Consider the following 24,520-nt stretch of genomic DNA (forward strand, 5'->3'; position numbering starts at 1 on the left):
GAATGTTCATGAATAACAAACATCATCGGAACAATAAAATTAAAAGAGCAGTTGAGCTAGTTGCATATGGAAGAGGTACGGGGGATAAAAATGCGTAAGTGCAGAAGTAACCAGCATGAACACCAATCATTGGATCCTGGACACAAAATGGATTATTGAAAGCAAAGGATGTAGCTTATTATATGGAAGTTTTCATGCCAGACATTTGTAAAACTACAAAATTTAAGACACTATTAAAGACAAAATATCAAGGAGATCACACGTTAGTATCAAGGTCAGAGGTAAATTCAGCAAAGATAAATGGGGCAGTGCATAGAACACGTGAACAGACTATCAGGCGAGGTAGAACGCAGCAGCAGAGAACACTCGAGGAAGTGGGGTCGACTCAAGGCAGCAGATTCTAGAGCAAGAGTAGTACTAGATTCAAGAATGACCGGAGACGAACGATGAGGAGACAGCTGGGTCAGAGTAGGGAATTTTTATCCCTCGGAACAAAAAGGAGGGAGGGACCATGTTTTCGTTTCTGGTCTGAAGGCAGAGGCAGAATGAACGTAGATTTAATTCACCGCTATTTTCAAAGGAATGGTTAATTGGAAGAATGGTAACATTGGCTATAATGGTTATTATTCTGGGAGGGTAAAAGGCAGAGGGGAAAAGACTGATGATATCGAACGACACCTAGGGCTGGAACATCTCTCATTAGCTACAGAATACCCAAAAACGGTTAAGAAGCATTGTGTGGAACTATTTAAAGAGGGCGTACAGAAATGGCTGGGAAGACAGGATAGTAACGAGCGGGTGGAGAAACTAGAGGAAAACAATTGGCACCAGACTGCAGCTGGTGGAGGATTCAGAATTGAAGCTTTAAAACAGTTACAGAACAGAATCATAAGGCCTGACGGTTCCAACACCTTACGAGCACAAGTCAGAAGAAATAGATCAAGATGCTAAGATCCTAGTTAGTCTTGCCTCGGATTAGGATGTAAATTCTTCGTTTCAGGTTAAGGATAGCTTTTTCGAATTTATATAAAATATACGACCGGCAGCATCAAGACAGTTAATGTAACAAGTAGAGTAACCATCAGTGTGGATGTAATCTGTACATTAAGGACAAAAGATTATTTTACTACAAGTCAAAACTAGCACTTTTTGCAGAGATGCGGAGAGGATGTATACATGCACTGCAAGGATAGCACCAAAGAATTGCCAAGGGTGAAAGATTATGGAAAGCATTTGTAACGAAGACGTTTGGAACACTATGAACAATTAATCTGAAAAGAGAATGTCCCTGAAATACTAAAATGGCCTCAACGTGTGGCAATCACTAAGGTCCCGGCTGCAATATGGGACGGGAGAACGACATTGCCGATTCTGGTCTTCAACTATAAACCGAGACATGAACGGGACCCCACCAACGCCAGAGGGCACCTCGGTGGTCCTACCTACCTTATGGCTACCTTGTATAGCTTCCGGGGATCAACGGCCCCGAGGCCGGTCGTTTGATCAACCAGTCACAACATTTGAAGCCTCAACGATGCATGTGCCAGACGAGTTTGGACGGAAGGTAATATTCTAATCAACGAGCCGACGAAAGTGACATGGCATGTGAAAAATCAGGAATCGGAATTGGAGACATTGTGCCGACGTATGTGGACCAAACGCCAGGCGACAAGTCACAACCGGAAATGTACGTGTGCACGCGTATATATATTATACGAGAGAGAAAGGTTGGTCCATTTCGAGGGTTCGGTTGCCTGCCACAAGTCGAAGTAGACATAACTCGAAATTGTGAATATAAAGATACCCTTTCCTACTCTTGGACTCCTACCATCATTATCTCGGCAGCCGCGCTAGCAGACGTGTTGTCTACAAACGATAACAGCACCACCAGCGCTCCTGAAATAGCTACAACAACCAATCAACGACACCTACCCAAGGCTGCGAGGCGAAAGACAAAAACGCCCACTACGGAGGTTACGGACTCCTCAGACGAGGAAATCATAGGAGGAGCTCCACCGCCGCATCACAAATACGACACCTACACGATTCAAGACTTCCCCATGGAGGCCACGTCACCAAACTAACGACAGCACTGCTCAGCCAAAGTCGCAGGCAAAGAAAAAACGGAAAACCTAGAGGTCTACACTAACCCCACCAGCTCCATAACTGGTATAGCCAACCCTCCAGGCTGAAAACCATCATGAAGACCCCCATCCATCGCCACATCTCTAGTATCAGCCACTGATACAGATAATGGCTTCAAAGAGCCTCCACTTACGGGCTCACCATAGCCCGTGCTACTGGAACTTATCGTTCTGAGTAGCGAATCTTAACAACAACAACAACAAACTCTTGGCCGAATCTTGCCCAACTTTCCCCCCCCCCCCCCTTTTCCCCACTTCTGGTAACAGTGTCACTATTCTCTGGTATTCTTTCCAGGTTCTTCACAAAAACATTCAAATCTATCATGCTAATGTGGGGGTCTTTAGACAAATTAAACTTTAAAGGATAAATTAACTTCAATATAAGTAAATTCTTGAATAGAATAAAAAATACTAAAATATCGAGGGCTGCGTAGAGTGCACCAAGATTTAAAATCACTACAAATACTAACCCATTCCTGGCCATAATGATCTTCCAAATCATTGATAGCCTTCGAGTCCCATTTTGCACGGATACCGAAGAGTTTAGGTGGAAGGAAGCCATTTTCAGTCATGATGACAAAGTAGACATAGAATCCTGCCACGGCCTGGATCATTCCAATCTGACCATAGGCCATGGAGATGAGCCTGTTGGGTAGTAAATGATGAATACGTTGTCAATACATTTACATTCTCAAATTTAATGGTTTAAAATGCTTAAATGTCAAAACCATTTAATTGAAGTGTTAGAAAGATTTTTACAAGAATGTTTTGCATTAAAGATTTTAAAAAGGTCATAACTTGAAAATAAATTTATTGCAAGGATTGTTTAAAATATTTAAGCGTTCCCTACTAACCATAATACTTCAATAGCGTCATCGAGCTTATGACAAGGGATGTTTTGGACAACAGGCTACCTTTATTTTTCCACCCATTGGAAACTAGCACCTTTCCGCAAGACTTGCCTCCCCCCCCCCCCCCTCCATGCAAATGTCGACATAGGAAGAGGGACGGCAGGAAGATTTACCTTAGGCGTTTGCCAGAAAGCCATTTCATTACATCACATTTTCTGTGATAGCCCCCTCAATAACTCGCCTGAGCTACTGCACCTCTTGAGACCCCCCCCCCCCCCCAAGCGGCACATCAAGGACTATGAACAGACTAAAAGGCAGGAGGTGAAAGGTCAAGCTAAAGCAGAGCCGCCAGCTCTAATTATAAATTCAAAAAATTAATTTGGTAGTTTTATTTCTACAAGTAACAATTGTTTATACCTCATCCTAATAAAGCCAGTGTTATAATTATATACTGTAAATTTGGTATAACTTTACCAATACAATTATAAAATCTATGATTTAAAAATATTTCTATTCCTTAATGCTACCTTACTAATTAACTATATTTACATAAATTAACTTCGTATTATTTGTTATCCCAAAATTTAGTAATTAAAACCATTCACATTAATACGTTTTGCACGAAGCGCCGATTAGTGGCTATATAAAAATATTGGAAACCCCTAATCGTGCCCAATTTCGTACTCTACAATGAATTATAAATATCAGCGAAAGATTGAGACCCCCCCTCCCAAACACACCTGAATATGCCTAGTGGAAAACCATCCAACCCCTGGTAGGCTTTGAATATTAACAGTTCTAACCGCTAGCATTTAAACATGACCAGCAAAATAATTTTGCAGATAAATCCGGCAGAAACACATGCACAAGGTTAAAGTTTGTACAAAGGTCTAAAGATTTATCAAATAAATATCTTTACACATGTAGAGATAATATGGTGCAGGTTAATTTGACAATGATAATTGAAACATTTAACTATTGTTAGTTTAATAGGACACTAGATATCTTACACTTTCCTAGCAGTGTAGTAAAATCCAGTCCAGAAAATGGAAGCCTTCACAACGCCATAAAACTAACATTCACACCCATAAACAGCCAAGCTTCCCTGACCCACATCACTAAATAGCTTTTACCCCTCCTACAGTTCTGAAACGCCTTTTCCTTGAACACTTTTCTTAACATTCCCGCTCCGTTTCCATCTCACCGATGGGTCTAAGTCTGCAGACGGTGTGGGGCTACTCTTTTTCCTGACCACACCTATATGCCTCGCCTGCCTCCAGAGACTAGCATCTTCAAGGCAGAACTTTATGCTATTCTCTATGCTCTTCGTCTCCTGCTTTCTCGCTATCAATCCTCCTTTGTGGTTGTAGTACTCTCTCGCAATGCCTTCATGGCTCTAGAGTCCTTTAACCCAGTCCATTCGGTGATAGTCGAGATTCAACACTAGTCGTTTCTCATCTCTAGTATATTTAAGATAGTTGAGTTTTGCCGAGTTCGAAGCCATATTGGCGTCTTTAAATGTGTGTGCAGACGCTGCCGCTAAGGAAGCTATCCGCACTCGTCCCATCTCCCGTGAAGGTATTCCTTATTCCGACTTTTACCTAGTTTTTCATTCCTCCATCCTTGCCCGTTGGCAGGGTTGTGGGAAACGGCTCTGGCAAGGTTGCACATTGGCCATACGCTCTTAACTCGCGGACACTTAAGGAGGAGGACAGCACTCCATTGTCCCTTTTACAGTTGTGCTTATCCTTGTTAAATGTCCTGACTTCCAACACGAGCGTGTGTCTTGCTTTCCAACCGTCCCCCGCGGTCACTTGTCCCTTGATAGAATTCTTGGTGAATCTGATAAGTTTGATATTGTTCACTTTATGCGTTTGTTCTCATATTGGCATTTTCGGTAATATTTAGCGCTCTCCGATTATCCCGCACATTTGATGGTGCTACATAGCCTTCCCGGTTTTGTGCCTTCTTTGATAATTACTTGCTCTTTGGTAGATTCGTCTGGGGAAGAGACTAGTACATACTTTTAATGAATAAATATTAACATGTCTAAATTAATCGTTACCTCTCGTTCACCAGCTTGTCGGTGAAGGGATTGCGGGGCTGACGCTTCATGATATCAGATTCAGCCTCTTCGTAGGCAAGGGAAATTGCTGGCACCTAAAAATTAATAAAATTATAGTCAGTATTTCTTAATGTAAAACAAAGTAACATTCAAAAACCATGCCTACAGATGTGTTAAATAACGGCTGGAAATTCTAGTACAAGATTAAATGAAGATGAGCACACAATAACACACCATGTAGTCTTTATCTGTCCTATTTGGCACCTACACCTTTAAACATTTCATATTAACATTTCATATTAAGCCCGCCCTTGTAAAACTTAAGACATTCGGTGTTAGTTCGTTGTAATTTAAAACCATTGACAATTCGTGAAAATGAAGAACCACCACTGAACTTTTGTATTTCAGCCATTTAATATGAAACCTAATTCTAAAAATTAGAAAAGTACGTGAATCATGGCTCCTGTAATCAAGTCGGTCGGCTGTGCTTTGACTACTTTTAGTACTGGATCCTTTTGCATTTTAGACATTCAAAAAAAAAATAAAAATAAGCTTGAACAGAGTATACATGCATCTCCTAGAACAGACAAAAACTGGTAAGGGTGTTGAAACTTTACAGAGTTTACCGTTTCAGAGTGTTGAATAAATTTCATAACCAGGAGAGCTGAAGCAGATGAAATTAAGTTTCGAGTTTGTGAATATTCATTTCGAGCATAATATTCTACCACTCGTGCTTTACAAAGGATCACTTTCAGTCGGGAGGACTGAAAGTGACTCCCTATTCTCTGCCAAAGGGAGTATTTCATTCCTGCTTGGTCATAGGGGTGCAAGTGTTAGGAATCTATTTATCCAGTCAAGAAACTACCTAAAATTACATGCCCTAGGTTACTTAAGTCCCAATGAGGTCACGTGCTCGCCAATAGCATACTGGTTACTAACAGTCCTAACAAGCATGTTTTGCCTTGCCACCGTCAGGCTGCAGCATCATGCATTATTTCTCTAAACCTTTGTTTTCCCCTCGCTTGCACTGTTGAAGCAACAGAAACACCCAAGAAGAGGGTTGCGTTAACAAAGGAAATGACCAAGATGAAACAGATCGAGTTAAATTCCTAAATGAGGTGGCGAGAGTACTGTTATTTCAGGAAAAAGACAAACCTGATTACCAGCTACCAGGGAGGATATATATATATCCATCTTGCAGCAGTCGTGCAGGCAGAAAACTTAAGACTTAAAAACCCTTGTGAACCTGAACCGTATTGTTTTGCTAGCAGTCATGCGCCATCTCTTAGGGTTCAGATTGTCTTAGTTCGAGTTAGGTGTCCCTCTAAACTCTACAGATTCTTAAGCAATCACCAGATAGATGTATAGCTGAATAATCACTTTCCCCTCAAGAAGTAAATTATTACAGAGCTCCTTTCAGTGGCTGGGTTATTATTACTCTAGGTTCATCAATGTGCTTCATGGTCATGTTGTGGGTAATGTTACAGTCAAGGTAGAGTTTTCCTATACTGAACAGCATTTTCCGCTTCCCACACAATAGAGCACCACTCTGCTCCTTATTGTCCAAATTGCATTGTTCCTCTTACGATCGTGCACATTCTTGTTGAATGTCCTGACTTCCAGGACGAGCGTGTCTTGCTTTCCGACCGTCTCTCGCGGTCAATTGTCCCTCGACAGAATTCTTGGTGTATCTGATACTTTTGATATCGTTCGCCTTGTGCGCTTCTTTTCTCGTATTGGCATCCTTTGTAATATTTGGCGCCTTCCGATTACTCCGAACATTTGGTGGTGCTTCATAGCCTTCCCAGCTTGGTGCCTTTGATAATTACTTCCGCGTCCCACTTTACTATCATCTGCAGATTATATTTGGATTGCGATTGTCATCTACGTGGAAGTATACAATAAGGGTTGGCCCTAAAATGGAACCTTTCAGTATTTAAGTTTTCAAGTCCGATTCTCTTTCACTTATAAAGCTTACATTATTATAACCATTGTTTTTGCCATTCCAATAAAATCTTCCATTTTGTGAACATTGAGTGTCAATTCTTCTATGCAGACTTCACTGAAGCTTGTGTTGGGTCCATTACATTTACACGAAGCCCATTGTATATTAGAGGATCAAGTAGTAGTTGTTGAACTGATTACAGGAAAAATTGTTGATAGTTTCTGGATTTTCGTAGTTACAACCACCAAGTGTATTATGTAAGCAAGCGAACGTTTCGAGAACCAGAAATGAATTTATGTATAGGCGCATCCAATCCCTCTATCGTAGTCGCTCCTCAACAACATGAACCGATTTATACAAGTGATATCCTAGCAAGACTACAGTTTTTAGAATGCGGATTTGTTCTAGACACTCATCAGGGTTCCAAGTTACCAGAGCTTTTGTAAAGTTAAATTTCTGTACTAAAATACTTATACCAAATTGTACAAATATATTTTTAATTGAGAAATTTAAATATGTGGAACATTTAAACCAAAAACAAACATCAAATGTAAATAGTTTTAAAAAGTGAATTAGTAATCAAAAGACACATTTCGAATATTTAAAAAGTTAAAATATTATCCAAGATGAAAAGCAAAATTTAGTCATTTTGCATTAAATATTCTGCTAATTAATGATATGCCTTGGCAGTGATTGGGTGATCACATGTAACCATGATCTTTATTCCAGCTGATCGGCACTTCGCTACAGCATCGGGTACAGCAGCGCGAGGAGGATCAATCGTAGACATTAATCCTAAATATTCTGTTAATTAATGATATGCGAGATTTGAAATTATTTTACAATATTAGGTAAATTAAAGTAAGGTAACTAACCATATCTGTTCCCAGATCGATGCAGAGGATGGTAACAGTTCCCAAGGGAAGGGGAGCATTGGCTATTATGTAGAACAAGAATGGAGACATCTCAGGAATCTTGGAGGTCAAAGTATAGGCGATTGACTTCTTGAGGTTGTCAAAAATGAGTCTGCCCTCCTCAACACCCGTGACAATGGAAGCAAAATTGTCATCTAGCAAGATCATATCAGCAGCCTGTTTGGACACGTCCGATCCAGAGATGCCCATAGCAACACCTGAGTGAAGCAAAAGTTTTTACTATTCAGAAAAACACAGAGCTACAAAATTACCATTCTTATATTTTCATCAAAAGTTCACGAGGACCTCCAACTAGCAACTTGATCCAAACAAAACTTACCAATGTCAGCCTTCTTGAGAGCAGGAGAGTCATTAACACCATCACCAGTCACGGCAACAATGGCTCCCATGCGCTGACAACCTTCAACAATGATCAGTTTCTGTTGAGGTGAAGTACGGGCGAACACAATCTCATTGTAATGAATGAGAACTTCATCTAACTCCTCAGAAGTCATTTCTCTCAGTTCGGAGCCATGGACAACAGCTGCCTTTGCTTCATGGGTGTTAACTTCCTTAATAGGGATGTTCAGTCTCTGAGCAATATCTTCAACAGTTTCACTACCCTCGGAAATTATGCCCACACCTTTTGCAATTGCCTTGGCAGTGATTGGGTGATCACCTGTAACCATGATTACCTTTATTCCAGCTGATCGGCACTTCGCTACAGCATCGGGTACAGCAGCTCGAGGAGGATCAATCATAGACATTAATCCTACAAAACGAAGGCCATGTACAGGGAAGTTTATAGACTCTGAATCAAAGGGATATCCAAGAGGATACTTATCAGAAGGCAACATATAGTCACAGAAACCAAGTACACGCTCTCCAAGACCCCCTAGTTCCAAGTAGGCATTGTTGAAGGACTCCTTTAGCTCTTCATCCAGAACCCTATCTTCACCATTAATACTGATGGTCGAGCAGCGTTCCAGGATCCTCTCGGGGGCTCCCTTCATGACAAGGAGGTAGCGGGGGTCACTTTTATCCTCGTTTTCATGTACGGATAATTGGTATTTATTTGTAGAATTGAATGGAACTTCGCATACCTTTTTGTTTCGTGCTCGCCAGCCAGTTACATCTCCAACAGAAAGTTCAACACATTTAAGGAGAGCAGCTTCTGAAGCATCGCCATGGACTTCGCGTTTCATGATAGGGATAGAATCTTGTCCAGTTTTAAACTCGGCTCGGTTGCAGAGTGCAGCAATTCTGGATAGTGCCTTCCATCCTTGAGATGACTTGTCATATTGACAGGCAGATTGGAGTTCAGATGTATCAGCTTGAATGATTGTGTTATCAAACCACATGTGGGCTACTGTCATGCGATTCTGAGTCAGGGTACCTGTCTTATCCGAGCAGATGGTGGAGGTGGACCCTAAAGTTTCAACAGCTTCCAAGTTGTTGACAAGACAGTTCTTGGCCGCCATTCTCTTGGCCGTGAGTGTGAGACAGACAGTGACAGTGGCAAGCAGACCCTCAGGTACATTGGCTACGATGATACCAATGAGGAACACTATAGCGTCTAACCAGTGGTAGCCTGAAAAATTAATTTAAGTTACCACAGATCGAGATATTACACTATTTAAATTTTCAAATATTACTTTAAAAGGGGTTAAATTATTGTGACTACCGACTAGTACAATAGTATATACTGGTTGTTTTCACATTTTACCAAGAGCAATGTTTAATAACTGCCAAGACAACGATAAATTACTTCATTGTTAATCAAATTTTATTCTGTGTAATCTAAATAAAATTGAAAAAAATATGTAGGATATAACACTGAGCACGAGTATCCAGAGTTTGCAAATATCAATGACTACCAAGAAGCTACGCATAGTTTGCATGATGGATACCATTTATCAAGCAACCTATCATAGAAAACTAGAGCCTAACTCCTGAATTAGGCCCCGTGGTTTCTTCAATTAGTCAAAGACGATATAGAGAGGATAGACATGGTTTTATGTAGTTGGGGGTGGGACAGGGTAGTCTAATTCATAACAATGACCGCTCGCTCTACTTATAGAGCCGAAAGCTGTTCAACATTCCTCTGCAAGCAGTCGCTGGAACTGCAAGCAAAGCCAATTATTGATATTTCGTCAACTGCCACCACACAAGTGGTAAATTCACCAGAACAGGATCCGGGAACCAGAAGCCTCCCAGTTTCCCTGGAATACATTCCCCCATTCATATCTAGTGATGCAGAGGCCGATTTTGTTAATTTGTTGCCAGAGGCTTTACTGCAAATATCTCGCTGAAGTATTCGCTTCATGGCATAACACCCAGTCGTTAGTGTCCAGCAATTCGAAATGGTGTATGAAGGGGTTATTTTTCGAGGATTACTTTGGGTATTATCCCTTACTGGTCACATTTGCGCGTCTCGCAGGTGCCCCCAATGATGCAAGACCCTGGGCCGCAGGTGTGTCAGGGTACCTGAGCAAGCTCATCCCTATGGCCCCGTGTGAATTTAATCTGTGCCCTGCTTTTCTATTTTTCTTTTGTGCATCTTTCTTCCGATTGTGGAAGATTTGACTAGGGGGAGCAACGAAGAGTCTAGCTCAAATATGGAGTATGGCAATAAATTGGTTCTTTCTCAGCCGTTTATCTAGGTGCTCCCATCCCTTATGGTCCCGCCTGTCCCCGTGCCTGCTGATTGATGAAGATTTAGCCACCCAAAAGGTGGAACGGGCATGAATACCCCATAAACCATGCCCGCTTTGGTGGCCTGGGATTTTAAGTCAGGTCTGTTGCCTCACGACCCTCTTCTGGCGAGCTTTATTTCCTAACGATGCTGGTCCTGTACTGGCTATTTACTAGTTGGTAATTGAAGCAACATGCGTTTTCCGCGTATTTATAATGATCGTTTAAAATTAGTGTTAATTTTCTACTCTTTAATGTAATTATCACATACGAAAAGAACACCCGCCACCAACTTGGTGAAAAGATTATTGGCAAGTTACTTGCAATAGTGGGGAAGGGAAACTTCCCTTCATTTCACAACACAATTGCTTTAATAACTTACCCATCATGAAGGCAATCAGACAGAAGCCAACACCTAGGAACACCGCTACACTAGTGATGATGTGGATGAAATGGTTGATCTCTTTGGCAATGGGCGTCTCTCCAGATTCCAGACCAGACGCCAGTCCAGCAATGCGACCCATAACCGTGTTGTCCCCGATGCTGATCACAATTCCTCTGGCAGTACCTATAATGTAGAATATGGAAGATAAGTCTGCTCTTACGTGTTAACACAATTTTTATTATACCCAAAAAAAAAAATTATTCTCACCTTCGACGGCATTGGTGGAGAAGAAAGCAAGGTTCTTTGTCTCCAGCGGGTTGTCTGATGTAAATTCAGATGAACGACTTTGTGGTTCAGATTCTCCAGTTAGTGAGGAGTTGTCCACCTATGAAAAATTACTTCACATTAAAAATAAATACAAGTGAATTCATCTTTGGAAACTACGCTGCAAGGTTGTGAAAGATTAAACAATTATTTTCAGTCTAAGAGTAGATATATTTTCTATGAAGTGCAGAATTAAACCAACCTTAAATCCCCTTCCTTCCGTGACACGAAAGTCGGCAGGGACGCGATCACCGAATTTCACCTCTATGATGTCTCCTATGCACAGTTCCTCAGCATGCAAGTGCTGCTTCTCACCGTCACGAATCACAATAGCGAACTAAGAGAAGGAATAAATACTTACTGCATTCTCAATTTGGTTATTAATTAAAATTCTTAAACAATTAAAAAGAATATATACATTGACAAATTTATGTCGAACTAAAATTTCCTAACCCAATGCTACTAGCTACAAGGAAAAAGAAAAATAACTTTTTTTCCAATACCCATGCTACACCCCCCCCCCCCACAAACCACCACCTTATCTCTCGACGATTTCCGAGCTTAGCGTCCCCGCGGCCCGGTCCTCTACCAGGCCTCCTTTTTGTTACACACCCAGTTTAACCAGAAGCGGAAGTTGGCACAAAATCCACGAATATTCCACTGAAGAATAGACACCATCAAAAAGAGAAAGGACAGCAACAGAGAACATTGAAGAAACAAAGGTAAAGAACACAGGAAGCAGCCCGTAGTCTAACTCGCAGGTACTTATTTACTGCTAGGGAAATAGGGACATCAGGGTGAAAAACTCTGCCCATTTGTTTCCGCCTCCACCGGGAATCGAACCCGGAACCTCTGGACTACGAATCCGAAGCGCTGCCCACTCAGCTATCAGGGACCCCCCCCCCCCCTAGTGTTTACACCATTTACATCACTACCCATAATTTGTTTGAAAAAAATCAGTAATAGTGTGTAGTTCCATGTATTTTTTTTTTTTTGTTCTCAGAATTGACCGAGTTAGACGGCAACAAAATTTTAGTTTTCCCAAACGAATTTACATTAATGGGGGAATCTATCTGAATAACTTGTTTCAAATGTCGCCAACCACAAACAAAAAACAGTGCTCTTTCCTCGTCCAATGTTTGACCATTTGAGCAGCAACACTAGAAAATTAACAAAAATATAACCAACCCCTTTTTTCCAGCACACATTCAGACATTTTCGCCTTTGATAAAGAGCGATGGGAGGGGGGGGGGGGGGAAGATTCTCATCTGGAAACTACAATTAAGGGGCACAAAATGAAACAAATTATTACCCAATTTGTGGTAAGCATTCCTTCCATTGTGTTGCCAGAAGACCTATTCTGGAATAAAAATATTTACCTGTGGGACCATTTTCTTAAATGACTCCATGATAGCCGAAGACTTTGCCTCCTGGTAGTAGGAGAAGATGCCAGTAATAATGACTACGCCCAACAGCGCTACTCCTAGGTATAACTGCAAAATACACAATGTAATTAAAAAGTTATCGGTTAAGATATACTCGATATCTACTCTGGATATATACATAATAAATTGTTTAAGAAAGTATACATGCAACCTGGACAGTGTTTAATTTAAAAAACTTTAACATGCTGTATGATGGGGAAACATGTCCCGAGCCACCGGAACCTTTGCAAACTATCCTTATTGTGAGATTGGTGCTAGAAAGCGCTGGAAATCAACACTAACTATGAAGACTATATATAAACTCAAACCCTTCCCAGTCGTCTTTGCCATCACAACTGACCTCCAATGGAGTTTATATAAACATGTGAAAGGTCATTCCGAACTTTACTGGGTAATCATGCCCGTGCCAACTCTTGGGTGTCTTATTCTTCAATCATTCCGAACTAGATAGAGTTTTCCAGTGCTCCCTTGCACAGACATGACCCTACAAGGACAATTTACAAAGTTACCTACTTGCTCTGGTTCCAAAGTGTGTGAATGCCTACCCTGTCTTCCAGGCAACCGATCTTGCCTTGGGAAACTACCAGAATCAACAGATAACCCACTTTAGACCAGTTTGTGCAAACTAGAAATTTTACCACGGCATTAAACTTCGTCTTTTAGGAGCTGTAATTGTCAAGATTATTTGTCAACCTTGTTTGACCTTATTTGCCACAGATATTTATAACACTTCCACTGCAGTCATAAATTATGAAGTCGAACAGGCTGAGCCTAAGTGAGCACTGGGCAGGTTCGAGTCTACGTTTTGCAGCTAAAGGATTTCATACTAAGTATGACAACACTACTTTGGTCTAATACACTTCAAATTCAACAGCTGTAGCATAGATTTATTATGCTTTTTTTTTTTTTTTTTTTTTAATATTGGCGTTTCTTGCACCTCCAGCTGATGGGGGTGCTGAATGGGACACGGACCCTTCCTATGCAATTTTAAGGCTGATATTCCGTCCTCTACAGTGTTAATGGCCACATTCTCCATCCAGTGTTTTTATGCTGGTCAACCACGCACTTGTTATATGTGCGGCTTGTCGGGCCATCTGACCGCGGCTCGCCATTCTTGTCGTGGAGAGTGAACCTCTTCCGGGAGGATGATTTTTTTCCCTCTGGAGGTCCCGGAAGCTTGTGTGTGACGATGCGAACATGGGTGCTCTACCAGACAAGCTTGTAGCAGAGTTTCCGTCTGCTGTGGTTGCTGTGCCGCCTTTGTGGTTTCTGCACACCCCCCTCTGGTGGGGACGTGCTGTCTGGTGCTCTGGAGTCTGCTGCCTGTGCGCGTTGGGGCGCCAGGTGGTGGTGCTGCTCTGGTCTAAAGGCTGTGTGGTGCCTGATGTGGTGGTTGGTCCAGTGCCTCCGGTGGTCTCTGCGGGTGTTGTGGGGGGCAAGGGGGGCCTGGGGCAGTTGCCCACGTGGAGGTTGCCCGCTCCTCTGGTGGGGCGGCTGTGGCTGCCATCTCTGTGGATATCAGTCCTCGTCCGCAGCTGGAGGTGTTCAGTTCGAATGACCTGCCACTTGACCCGAAATGTACGAGGAGGTCTCCCGCGTCGCCGCTCCCTGGTGGTGTTGCTTGGGAGGACGTGGGGGAAATTAGTGTGTTTGGTGTCCTCTGAGGATGATGGTGTGCCTTGGGCTCCTGTGGTCCTTGTCGTTGGTAAGGATGTGGTGGTGGACGTCCCTGTGCCGGATGTGGGGGCCTCGTTGCCTGTTCTCATGTGCCCCAAGTAAGGGCGCACTTTAAATTTACACACTTTAATGACTACCTTTTTCTTGAAATCAAAGTAACGTCTGAATGTATACGATTTAGTTTTTTCTGCAGCTCCCAGTTGTGAGACTTCTTGAAACTGCACAAGACATGCATGTTGTGTACCAACTAAATGGAGAGATTTAAACCATACTATTGGATATAGAATATGACCAATTCAAAAAAAATGAAACAAATTTATGTTACCTATCTAAGAACAGTCACACACAGCTGTGACATTCATTTATCTAGAGCAGAAATAGTGTATTCATCAGAGGTTCATGTGTAGTACTGAACGTTTGCACAAACTTACATTATCATTGTTGGGTTCTTCAACTGTAGCCGCCTCAATAGAGGCAGCAATGAAGCAGAGGATGGCGCCCATCCACAGGAGGAACGCAAAGCCACCAAAGAGATTCTTGCAAAACCTAACCCATTTAGGAGTCTGATGAAGGGGAGTCAGGGTATTTGGACCATCTCTTTCAGTTCGCCGTCGAGCCTCTGCCTGTGTCAGGCCCTGCAACAGTAATTACTCTAAACTTTAGAACGTTGAAGAGAGAAATTAACTAAAAACTCTGCCATTAAAATTGAAGGCGTACCTCAAATAGCAGGCTTAAGGTTTGGTATAGCAAAATTCTCTCTACCGTAGTCACATTTTAATTCTTTAAAACTTACTTCATATTGCAACTTAAAACTTTGTTAACCTTGAGACTTGCCCGAAACAGAGTGTTAAGAAAAGCTTAGCATACTACCAATTTATCACGATTTGAAATAAGCCATTGTTCCTCCGTGTATTAAAATAGTGGGAAGATTAGAGAAAAGCCCATCAATATGTCTAGTGGAGATCTAGGCAAAGTGACACCAAGGAATCATTAGATACTTACCCTGTCAGGATTCACATTTAGTCGCTGGTAGAGTTCCTCAATGGGGATCTTGTGCTCATCAAGTTCCAACTCCTGCTTTAGTTTCTCCAAATCCTTTTGTCCCTTCTTCGGCTTTAACTTGAAGATTTTCTTTTTAGACTAAAATAAAATTATCAGTCAATTAAAAAATTTATAACTTGTGTCACATATTTGACATTGTCACTACTTGTCAAAACTTGTCAAAGAAATTTTACTTTATATACTAATTATTTACGGGGCACCCTCTTGCGTTATTCCCGATAAAAACTTCTACTAATTCTCCTGTATTTGCCTTACCAGCAAGGCTTGTTACCCTTTGGAGTGTCCATCCTCCAAGGAAAATGGTGCACTTATATTAACAAATCTTAATATATTCAATTTCTTAAAATCCAATTAATGTTTCAATTCACTAAGAGTGCCACACTACAAACACGCACGACTATCACAATATCAAGTTAACATTCTACACTATCTTATGTTCTTCACCCTTGGTCGGATACCGGTAGAGCTTCAAGATTAAATAAGAGTGATCTAAAAGTGTCTTTAATTTAGATTTTTTGTCTTCGACAATACAGTGACTAACCTTAAACCGGATGATTAATATGCCAGTGTATATCACAAATTTATATACAACTAGTCGAGTAGTATTGGGCTGCAATAGTGTTTAATGTTTAAAATGATGATGTATATTAAGTTACACGTTAAAAATAGCAGGTCGTATGAAAGCCTAAACAATTTAATCTGCCTATTAGGTGAACACATGGCTTTAAAGTGGATGATAATACATTAAAGCTATGGTAAAAAAAAAATCAAGAACAAGGAAGTCTTAATGGTACAAGTCAAAATTAAGTCTGTAAAATATAATTTAATTAGTATAAAGAGTACTATGTACATTATATACAATATCTAGTAAGCATTAATGACGAACTATTAGCAGGCACGACCCGACCAGTACTAGAGACGGAAGCTACAGCTTATGTCGTCTCATTCCATCACGAGAAGTCATAATAAAATTAACAACAGTTATTTGAGCCGACAAGTACAACAAAAGTCAAGAATTTAGTAAATTGCAAATAGCCCTACTACATTCTAATATTTACTTTAAAGCCAAGATAGTATACCTTTACACTGACGTGCCGTGATATATTTCATATCGGGCAAGAGTAAAGTGATCCAAAGTAGATTGTAAAGCTGGACGATAGATACAGGTTTAGCTTTCATTGCACTTCAAACAATGACAAGCATGTTAGTGATTATTACATTTACAAAATTTAAACATGCAAGCAGAGACAAAGGAAACTATAACACACTGCTGCAAAGTTAACATGACATTCTGAAAAGCAACAGTAAAAGGTCATATTTTGGTATTTTTTATCCTATTAAAAGGATGCTACCTTGGGTTCCCCTTTCACGGTCCGGTTGTCATCGGGGACTCTTCTCTCCGTAGCGTGCCGGTATGAATCTGTCCTGCCCGTCTGGAAAACAAAATTTGTACAAACCATTGTTAGTTCAAACTACTTCACTTTGTCTGCACAAAGGACAAACTTTTACTAGCATGCATAATTAAAATGTTAATACTTTCTCATCTACCATCACCAACATTTTCCTGGACGTGTGGCAAAAACAGAACGAAGGGCCATGCAGTGCGTAATCTTGTGTGTTATTGCATACAGCATCATCAGCTGTATTCGAGAGCCAACACCCGTTACAAAACTATACCGGTCACAAACCTAAAACTCTTACAACACTGCTAAAATATTAAAAACACGCGCGCGAAATATCATGGGAAAACAGAATTGAAAAAAGTCCGTACAAGACGTGATGGATTGTGTGTGTAACGTATCAGGAGGCAATAAGTTAGTTTACCTAAGTCAAAATGAAAAAATTGCGAATCAAGAGGAACCCGATGGTTTAATGGCGAATGTATGGAAGCATAGTGAGAAGGGCGTGAAGGAACTACCGAAATGAAACACCAGAGCCAGGAATGAGTACCTAGTGTGAGAAAAGCAGAGACGGTATGAAAATGACATTTACAATTAAAAGCCAAGACCGAACCAAAGCTGCTCCAGTCACATCAAAAGGAAAACTGAAAGAACATGTTATGATACCGAGAACTGATGTGAACATGTACACAATAACAGGTGTGTGAAGAACTCTAATGTTCCTATGTGGTCTTCACAATGGGACAAGTTTAAGTCCCTGATCTTTGAGAAGTGGCAATAAACCAGACAGCCTTTGAAGGGATCGAAGGTTGCCTGGTTAAGAGAAAAGGCTTAACACATCTGTTGCATCTGGACGTGAGAAAGGCTGTTGGACCGGACGGAATCTCACCATGGATACTAGAGGTGTGCAGAAGCACTTTGCTTGCCACTCTCCATGGTGTATAGTAAGCAATTGGAAACAGGAGATCCAACAAACATACAAGACGGCTAATGTACTCCCAGTATACAAAAAGGGAAAAAGGGAAACAGGCAAGAGGCACTAAACTACAGGCCAGTGTACCTAATTTGTATACCATACAAGATGATGGGCTGCTAGGTTTTTCCTCTATCCCCATCTGGAAAGAAGGGACTGTGACACCACCAACATTGCTTCAGGGATGGCAAATCTTGCGTCACAGGTTTAATAGAATTCTATGAACAGGTGACAAAGATTAAGCAATAAAGAGAAATGTGGGTAGACTGCATTTTCTTGGTCTCTTGGAAAGTCTGACATTATCCCATAAGAGGTTGCTGCACAAGTTGGATAAATGGGCAAGAGTAACTGGTAGGGTGCTCCAGTGGATAAAGGAGTACCTAAGCAATAGGAAGCAGTGTTACTGTGAGAGGGTGGCCGAGACCTCAGAATGAGATCACCAGCAATCCACCCCCCCCCCCACACAGAATTCAGTATTTGGACCTATCCTGTTTCCGATACATGTAAATGATCTTCCAAAGGGGTATAGACTTCTCAATTTTGGCATTATCTGTAAACCTTATGAGAAAGATTAGGATAAGACAGCACGAGGCTTCAAGATGACCTGGACAAACAGAATGGACCAACAAATGGCTATTAAAGTAACCCGAGCAAATTTAAAATAATGAGGATTAGTGTAGGGAGGAGGTGGTTAGATACACGTTACCATTTGGGTACCTTGTATCTAACCTTATATGTACCTTTTAGTCGCGAGTCAGAGCGAGAGTGTCTACATATATCAAGAAGTGGCATTTTAAAATGTTTCAGTGTACAAAATGAACTATCACTTTTCGTCTTTATTCCAAACAATATTTATATCAAACCCGGAGTCACATGTACAGTTATCCATATATTTCTATTTTTCATCAAGTGAAACTAGTACTTTGACTCCTATACATGTACCGAAACTGGTTCTTATAGTGCAACTTACCGGGCCAGGAACCAAATTTAAATTAGGCACTATCCCAATTAAAGATTTAATCCATAAATTGTACTTCCCTTCCCTATCGGTCCAGTGACCTGCAACAAGTAATCAAGTACCAGAGAGTTGGACATGCTAGTTTCCAACCCGAGGAGAGTACACCTGCAGCACTGCATATCAGAGTACCGTTCAACTGGGTACACGAGCTGTACCTACGATCCTCAGTGACCAGAATTCTAATTTATGAACCAATGGAATCAATACTCAGAACAGCAAATCGGTTATATACGCTCATGAATATAACGTATTTACAAGCAGCAGCGAGGCGGGGAAGGGGGGGGTGGTGTTACAGTGCTGCTTCAGGAGGCACCAACAGCAAGAACGTTAACCCAAGCTTCAGTATTGTTACACATTATCAACTAGCTGTACCCGGCCACAGCAATCTTTTTTCCCCCTCTCCTAGGCCTCGCCACCATTCCCCCTCCCCCGGCCCCTCGTCCTCCCCACTATCCTCCACTCCCCTGTCCCCCCCACCATTCTCCATTCCCCCGTCTACTCGTCCCCACCTCCCTGTCCTAGTCCTCCCTTACCATTACCCCCTCCCCTGTCCCCCACTCCCGTCCCCTCCTCCTTCCCACCATTCCCCATTTCTTCGTCTGTTGATCAAATGATGTTTTGATGTTTATTTTCTGATGTACCCATCAGAAAATTGGGAACAGATGATCTGGGGCTAGATTCACGAAGTAGTTACTCAAAACACTTACGAACCTGTACACCTTTTCTCAATCTTTGGTGGCTTTGTTTACAATTATTAAACAGTTAATGAGCTCCGAAGCACCAGGAGGCTGTTTATAACAACAACAGTTGATTGGCAAGTTGTCATGCTTGTAAACTGTTTAATAAATATAACCAAAGCCATCAAAGATTGAGGAAAGATGTACACGTTCGTAAGTACTTGCGTAACTGCTTCTTGAATCTGTCCCCAAAAGTTCCCATCACCGAAATAAGAAAAACAGTTCAAAAAACGAAATTAAAAACAATGAAAAAAACTATATTCACGAAATGAACGGTATGGTAAACAACACAGCTCGATTTCAACGCAATGTCACAATATATCAAAATGGAAATAAATCTTAATCTATGAAAATTCAATTTATCAATGCAATCAGAAACACTGAAAGGGAATCTTAACATATTTAGAATAGTGTGTGTGTGTATTGCTATTACGTGCAACAGATGGCGCCGTTTGTCAAAAAAGCATGTTTTTACCTGTCACAGGCGAGGCATGTATATAGTAGGCATATAAATATGCGCGCCTGTTCGAATGCAAAGTTGTCAAAATTTCAAAGCAATCGGTAAAGAGGTTTCGAAGATTTCCCCTCGCATGAAAATTACATGAAAAACAGGTTCTTAAAATCATTCCCCCCCCCCCCCCCCCCGTCACACATGACATCTATATAGTATGTATATAAAAACCCGTTCGGATGCGAATGTGAACGATGTGCCCATTACAAACAAATTTGGGGTATTAAATAGCATTACACAGTAATCACACTAACGTGATGCATCAGTGAGAAAATCTGCAGGAGCCGTGATGAGGATTCGAACGTATGCGCTTTGTGTGCCTGGGAAAATTTCAAAGCATTCGGTAAAGAACTTTCGGAGATTAGCGAATTTGAACAAACGAACATTTCCATTTTTTATTTACAGAGATTAACTTGTGATTGCAAAACACACAGCAAATCACACTAACGTGATGTATCCAATGAACACAGTCCAGTCGATTAAGGCAGTGTCTGGGATGCTCCCGGACGCAGGTCTGAATCCTCGTCACGGCCCTTGTGGATTTGTTCATTGTGATTGCAAAGTTTCTGGACTACTCTGGGAACACAATGACCACCAAGAGTCACGGTATTTGGTTCTGTCTAGTCAGGGACAGGAAGCATGTTAGTTTATTAAAGCCTCGCTAGTCCGACGCCTGACCTTTCCTGGATGCCACCTAAAACAGTTGCCTACTTTACCCTGCGTTGATTTCGGGGGTCAAGGTCCCCGTGGCCCGGTCTCTGACCAGGCCTCCTGATTGTCTGGTCAACCAGGCTGTTGGACGCGGCTGCTCGCATCCTGACGTGTGTGTGTCAGCCTGGTTGATCAGGTATCTTCTGGAGGTGTTTATATTCTCTGTTGAACACCGAGGGGTCAGCCAGTTATGCCCCTTATGTGCAGTGGAAGCGTATTGAAGTCTTGGGATTGATGTTGATAGAGTTCTCTCTCAGTACCTATTGCACCTCGCTCACGGGTAACTTTACTCTTAAGGAAACCGACGTACAAGGTGCAAGTTAACTTTTCGAAAAGTCTGTCCTGCTGCGAGATTTAACCTGGAACTTATGTTATCAGGCTACTATGCTGACCACTGGATAATGGATAGTAATATATAGCACAAGAGGTTTCGGTCCCGATTTGTAATACATCATAAAGCAACTCCAGTCAGCTAGGTGTATAGGTTGCCATTGTTTAATGTAATTAAATGCGCATTACCAACAATAAATTGGGGTATAAAATTGGATTACACAGTAATCACACTAACGTGATGCATCAGCGAGAAAATCTGCAGGAGCCGTGAGGATTCGAACGCATGCGCTGTGCGCGCTTGGCCATAAGTTCGAACCCCTAGTCACGGCGCCTACGGATTTGCCCATTAAATTGCATGTTATTGACAATTCTCCACTTCTATTTTTTTTGGAGTAAAGAGGATGGAGAGGCATAAGTGAAGGGAAGTTCAGAAATGGGAAATACAGTGAGGTATGAAAGCAGGCGGCCTGTCCGCCTCGCTGACACCATGTGTGGGTGTTGGCAGCTAAGGTAAGCTGGCTCTTGTTAGGGAGCTGCGAGTGTGCGAGGTTCTTCACCTGTATTTCAGCATGTATGGATGTCTATAGATGAATACCGTGTAGCATTCATATATACACATCCTGATGCTTCCACACGTTCTGTTTAAGGCTATTAGTATTAATAATTGTTTTATTTATACGTTCATACATATTGTCTGTATTCTCAGTATTTCATCTGGGAATTATGTACTGTGGGGCTGGGTTTTCGTCTAATAAATCTAGGGTCTTGGGCCACCAGCTGTGAGAGCGGGGCGTCTCATCTTTGAGTTATCTTTTTAACATTGGGTCCTCTAATATTTCGATGGTGTTCCACACCCTGATGGCTTGGTGCTGCAGTCTGATGTTTAGTGGCTGTATGTTCTCCCCGGGGGCGGCCCTGACCCTGATGCCATCCCTTCCCCCCCGCCCTCCCCGGTGGGGGGCGGCCCTGACGCCATCTCCGGGGGCGGCCCTGACCCTGATGCCATCCCCCACCCTCCCCGTGGCAACCCGATCACCCATATTGTGACTTACCACCAGGGGCGGCTGGTTTATCATCCCCATACTCACCGTGTGAGCGGTAATGTCAGGGAATTATACGTGGCACTTATCAAATCTCGGGTGGATGGCGTTTTAGATTCAGCTGCTGGGAACAAAATGTTCCAAGTAGCACTGGCTATGGTGAGCCCGTAATGGACTTACCTGGCATAGGAGCGGGGGCTGTATGTTGCCTCTGGTGGATATTCTACACATTTTACGCGATCTATACAACCTATAATTATAACTAAAGGCTTTTCACCGAAATTTAAATTACAAGATATTGAAGACGTTCATTGGAAGGAAGTCGTTGGAAAATGTTATCGGTATATTACAGGTTAAATAATAGTTTATGATTTTAGTATCCAAGACCAAAGCCCCCAGTCAGTGTGTGGCGGCGGCTACCAGCCGCAACTCTACCAAGCACCAAAATAATGACGTCTCCTGCATTATAGTTCCATCAGCTGTTTGGCACCGTCTTGGCACCTGCCACAACCCATCAAGGGTGAACGGATTGACGTGCCACTGTTATAAATGTGCTTGGGAGATTTTTAAAAACAAACGACGAATTGGACATTTCCTGAAGTACTGGAATCTGCTAGTTATGGAACCACTTGCATAATACATTATTAAATTCACTTGCACTAATGTTATTTAAATTAACATGTTCGAAGAAACTTTTTTTCAAGGTAGATGCCTGGCGCCAATTGGAGCGCCGCGACCAGGGTGCTTTTAGGACGCCCTCCTGGAGCTCTCAGCTTGCCGGAGCCTCGTGCCTGGCAACTATCCCTAGAACCTGAGTGCCAAAGCCAGAGTACTGTCAATCACCTTAACCTTGTCCGAAGACTATCCAAACGCTTTTTCCCGGGTTTAGCATCAACAGCCTTTTTTGCAGAACTTTCTAATGTCAAGAGAAATTACAAATTTTACAAAAACGATAAGAACTATGAGAACTGTGCAACTTATCCAGTCTACCCTGCATGGTGAAGGATAGCTGTGCATGGTATTTGGGTTAATTGTGTCTAGATGTGGGGAGGAGATTGCCGACACAGCAACCTGGTACAGTGCCAGCAGTGCTTAGTAACTGTGCACCCAATTGCCGGGTTCTGGTAAAGGGTAGCCGGACTAGACGCCTGGCTGGATTCCTCAAGTAGTTACGGAACTACAATAAAGATCAAGATACTGCGGATCTTAATCTTTGGCGGCGTTGTTTACATTTATTAAGCAGTTTATGAGGACCGAAGCACCAAGAGGTTTATAACAGTAACAACATGTAATTGGGAAGTTTCGATAGTCGCAAGATTGAAATGTATATATATTCGTAAGAATATGCTTGTTGAATCCAAGCTTTTGTTGTTGCAACAAAGAAAAGCGGCCAGTTCTTACCCCAGGCCAAGGTTGAGGGTAGGCCGCACTGCCTCCATCAGTGTCGGCTTTACTACATCAGTTTCTTTTAGTTCTACTAGGCATATTGGCCGGAACCAACTACCCAGATGGTAGAGGCCCCGAGGGAGAAATCTACCATCAAGATAGGACGACGCAGACTGCTGCCGGATACTTACATCGGTCATGGCTGCTGCAGTGACAGTATCGGCGCTCAGCAGGAGGACGGCAGCAGAGGAGACACGTACTCGCTGGCTCTCAACTAGCACTAACAACCACTGTGTACAAGTCACTAGCTAAATTCACTTTGTCCACACACTCAACTCGGCCCTTTCTAAATTGTCAACGTTATCATAAGAGGCACATGCTTCACGGTGTATACAGTGGTTGTTAGTCGACATTAAAGAGCACAGCGGTACGTCCGTTCTCAAGGAAGCGCGCCGGGAACTTCGACCGACGGCGGGCTGCAGACTCTAAGCAAGATAAGAATGCTTCCCATTAAATAACTAAGAAATGCATACCCACAAACGCTGCCAGATACTGCCATGATTGCGCCATCTGTTGGTGGAGTGTAAACCCCGCAGTGAGCGTCGGTATGGGGGGGAGGGGGGAGGTGGCACGGCGATATTAGTATGTCTAGCTGTACTCGTCTCCAGTGAATTATCGATTTCCTTGCATCATTGGTTTACTTGTTTGTGTTACTTGCGCAGTTTTCATATTGTTGATAGCTTCGGAAATTCAATAATCTTTCTAATTATTATTCACATAATATAATTACTGTATATAACGAGTATTTTGATATAACATTTGCAATGATGATAGTGTTTTTATTCTTATGTTGTAGATTCATTATATTCATTTTTTTTAATTGAAAAAAGATAAAAATGAAGTTT

General features: G+C 42.0%; 1 protein-coding gene and 1 long non-coding RNA gene across 4 annotated transcripts in view; one reads left to right on the forward strand and one right to left on the reverse strand.

Annotated features, from left to right (window-relative positions):
• The window catches only part of LOC123775297 (sodium/potassium-transporting ATPase subunit alpha), a 29,052-nt gene extending 4,950 nt beyond the window's left edge, over positions 1-24,102 (reverse strand). The window contains exons 1-12 of one of the 2 annotated variants that reach the window (XM_045770324.2): positions 23,807-24,102; positions 16,859-16,939; positions 15,447-15,584; positions 14,876-15,079; positions 12,702-12,815; positions 11,525-11,659; positions 11,266-11,383; positions 10,996-11,181; positions 8,260-9,510; positions 7,881-8,137; positions 5,061-5,155; positions 2,615-2,789 (exon numbers count right to left, since the gene is read on the reverse strand). In XM_045770324.2, the coding sequence (XP_045626280.2) occupies positions 2,615-2,789; positions 5,061-5,155; positions 7,881-8,137; positions 8,260-9,510; positions 10,996-11,181; positions 11,266-11,383; positions 11,525-11,659; positions 12,702-12,815; positions 14,876-15,079; positions 15,447-15,584; positions 16,859-16,939; positions 23,807-23,815 (2,763 nt within the window). In that variant the 5' untranslated portion in view covers positions 23,816-24,102. The remainder of the gene's footprint in view (positions 1-2,614; positions 2,790-5,060; positions 5,156-7,880; positions 8,138-8,259; positions 9,511-10,995; positions 11,182-11,265; positions 11,384-11,524; positions 11,660-12,701; positions 12,816-14,875; positions 15,080-15,446; positions 15,585-16,858; positions 16,940-23,806) is intronic. The other variant, XM_045770325.2, reaches the window with a different exon arrangement.
• The window catches only part of LOC138356039 (uncharacterized), a 166,407-nt gene that overhangs the window by 113,878 nt on the left and 28,009 nt on the right, over positions 1-24,520 (forward strand). The gene's annotated exons all lie outside the window — the stretch shown is intronic.

The sequence above is a fragment of the Procambarus clarkii genome, chromosome 70 (assembly GCF_040958095.1).
Source record: "Procambarus clarkii isolate CNS0578487 chromosome 70, FALCON_Pclarkii_2.0, whole genome shotgun sequence".
Classification (NCBI taxonomy): domain Eukaryota; kingdom Metazoa; phylum Arthropoda; class Malacostraca; order Decapoda; family Cambaridae; genus Procambarus; species Procambarus clarkii.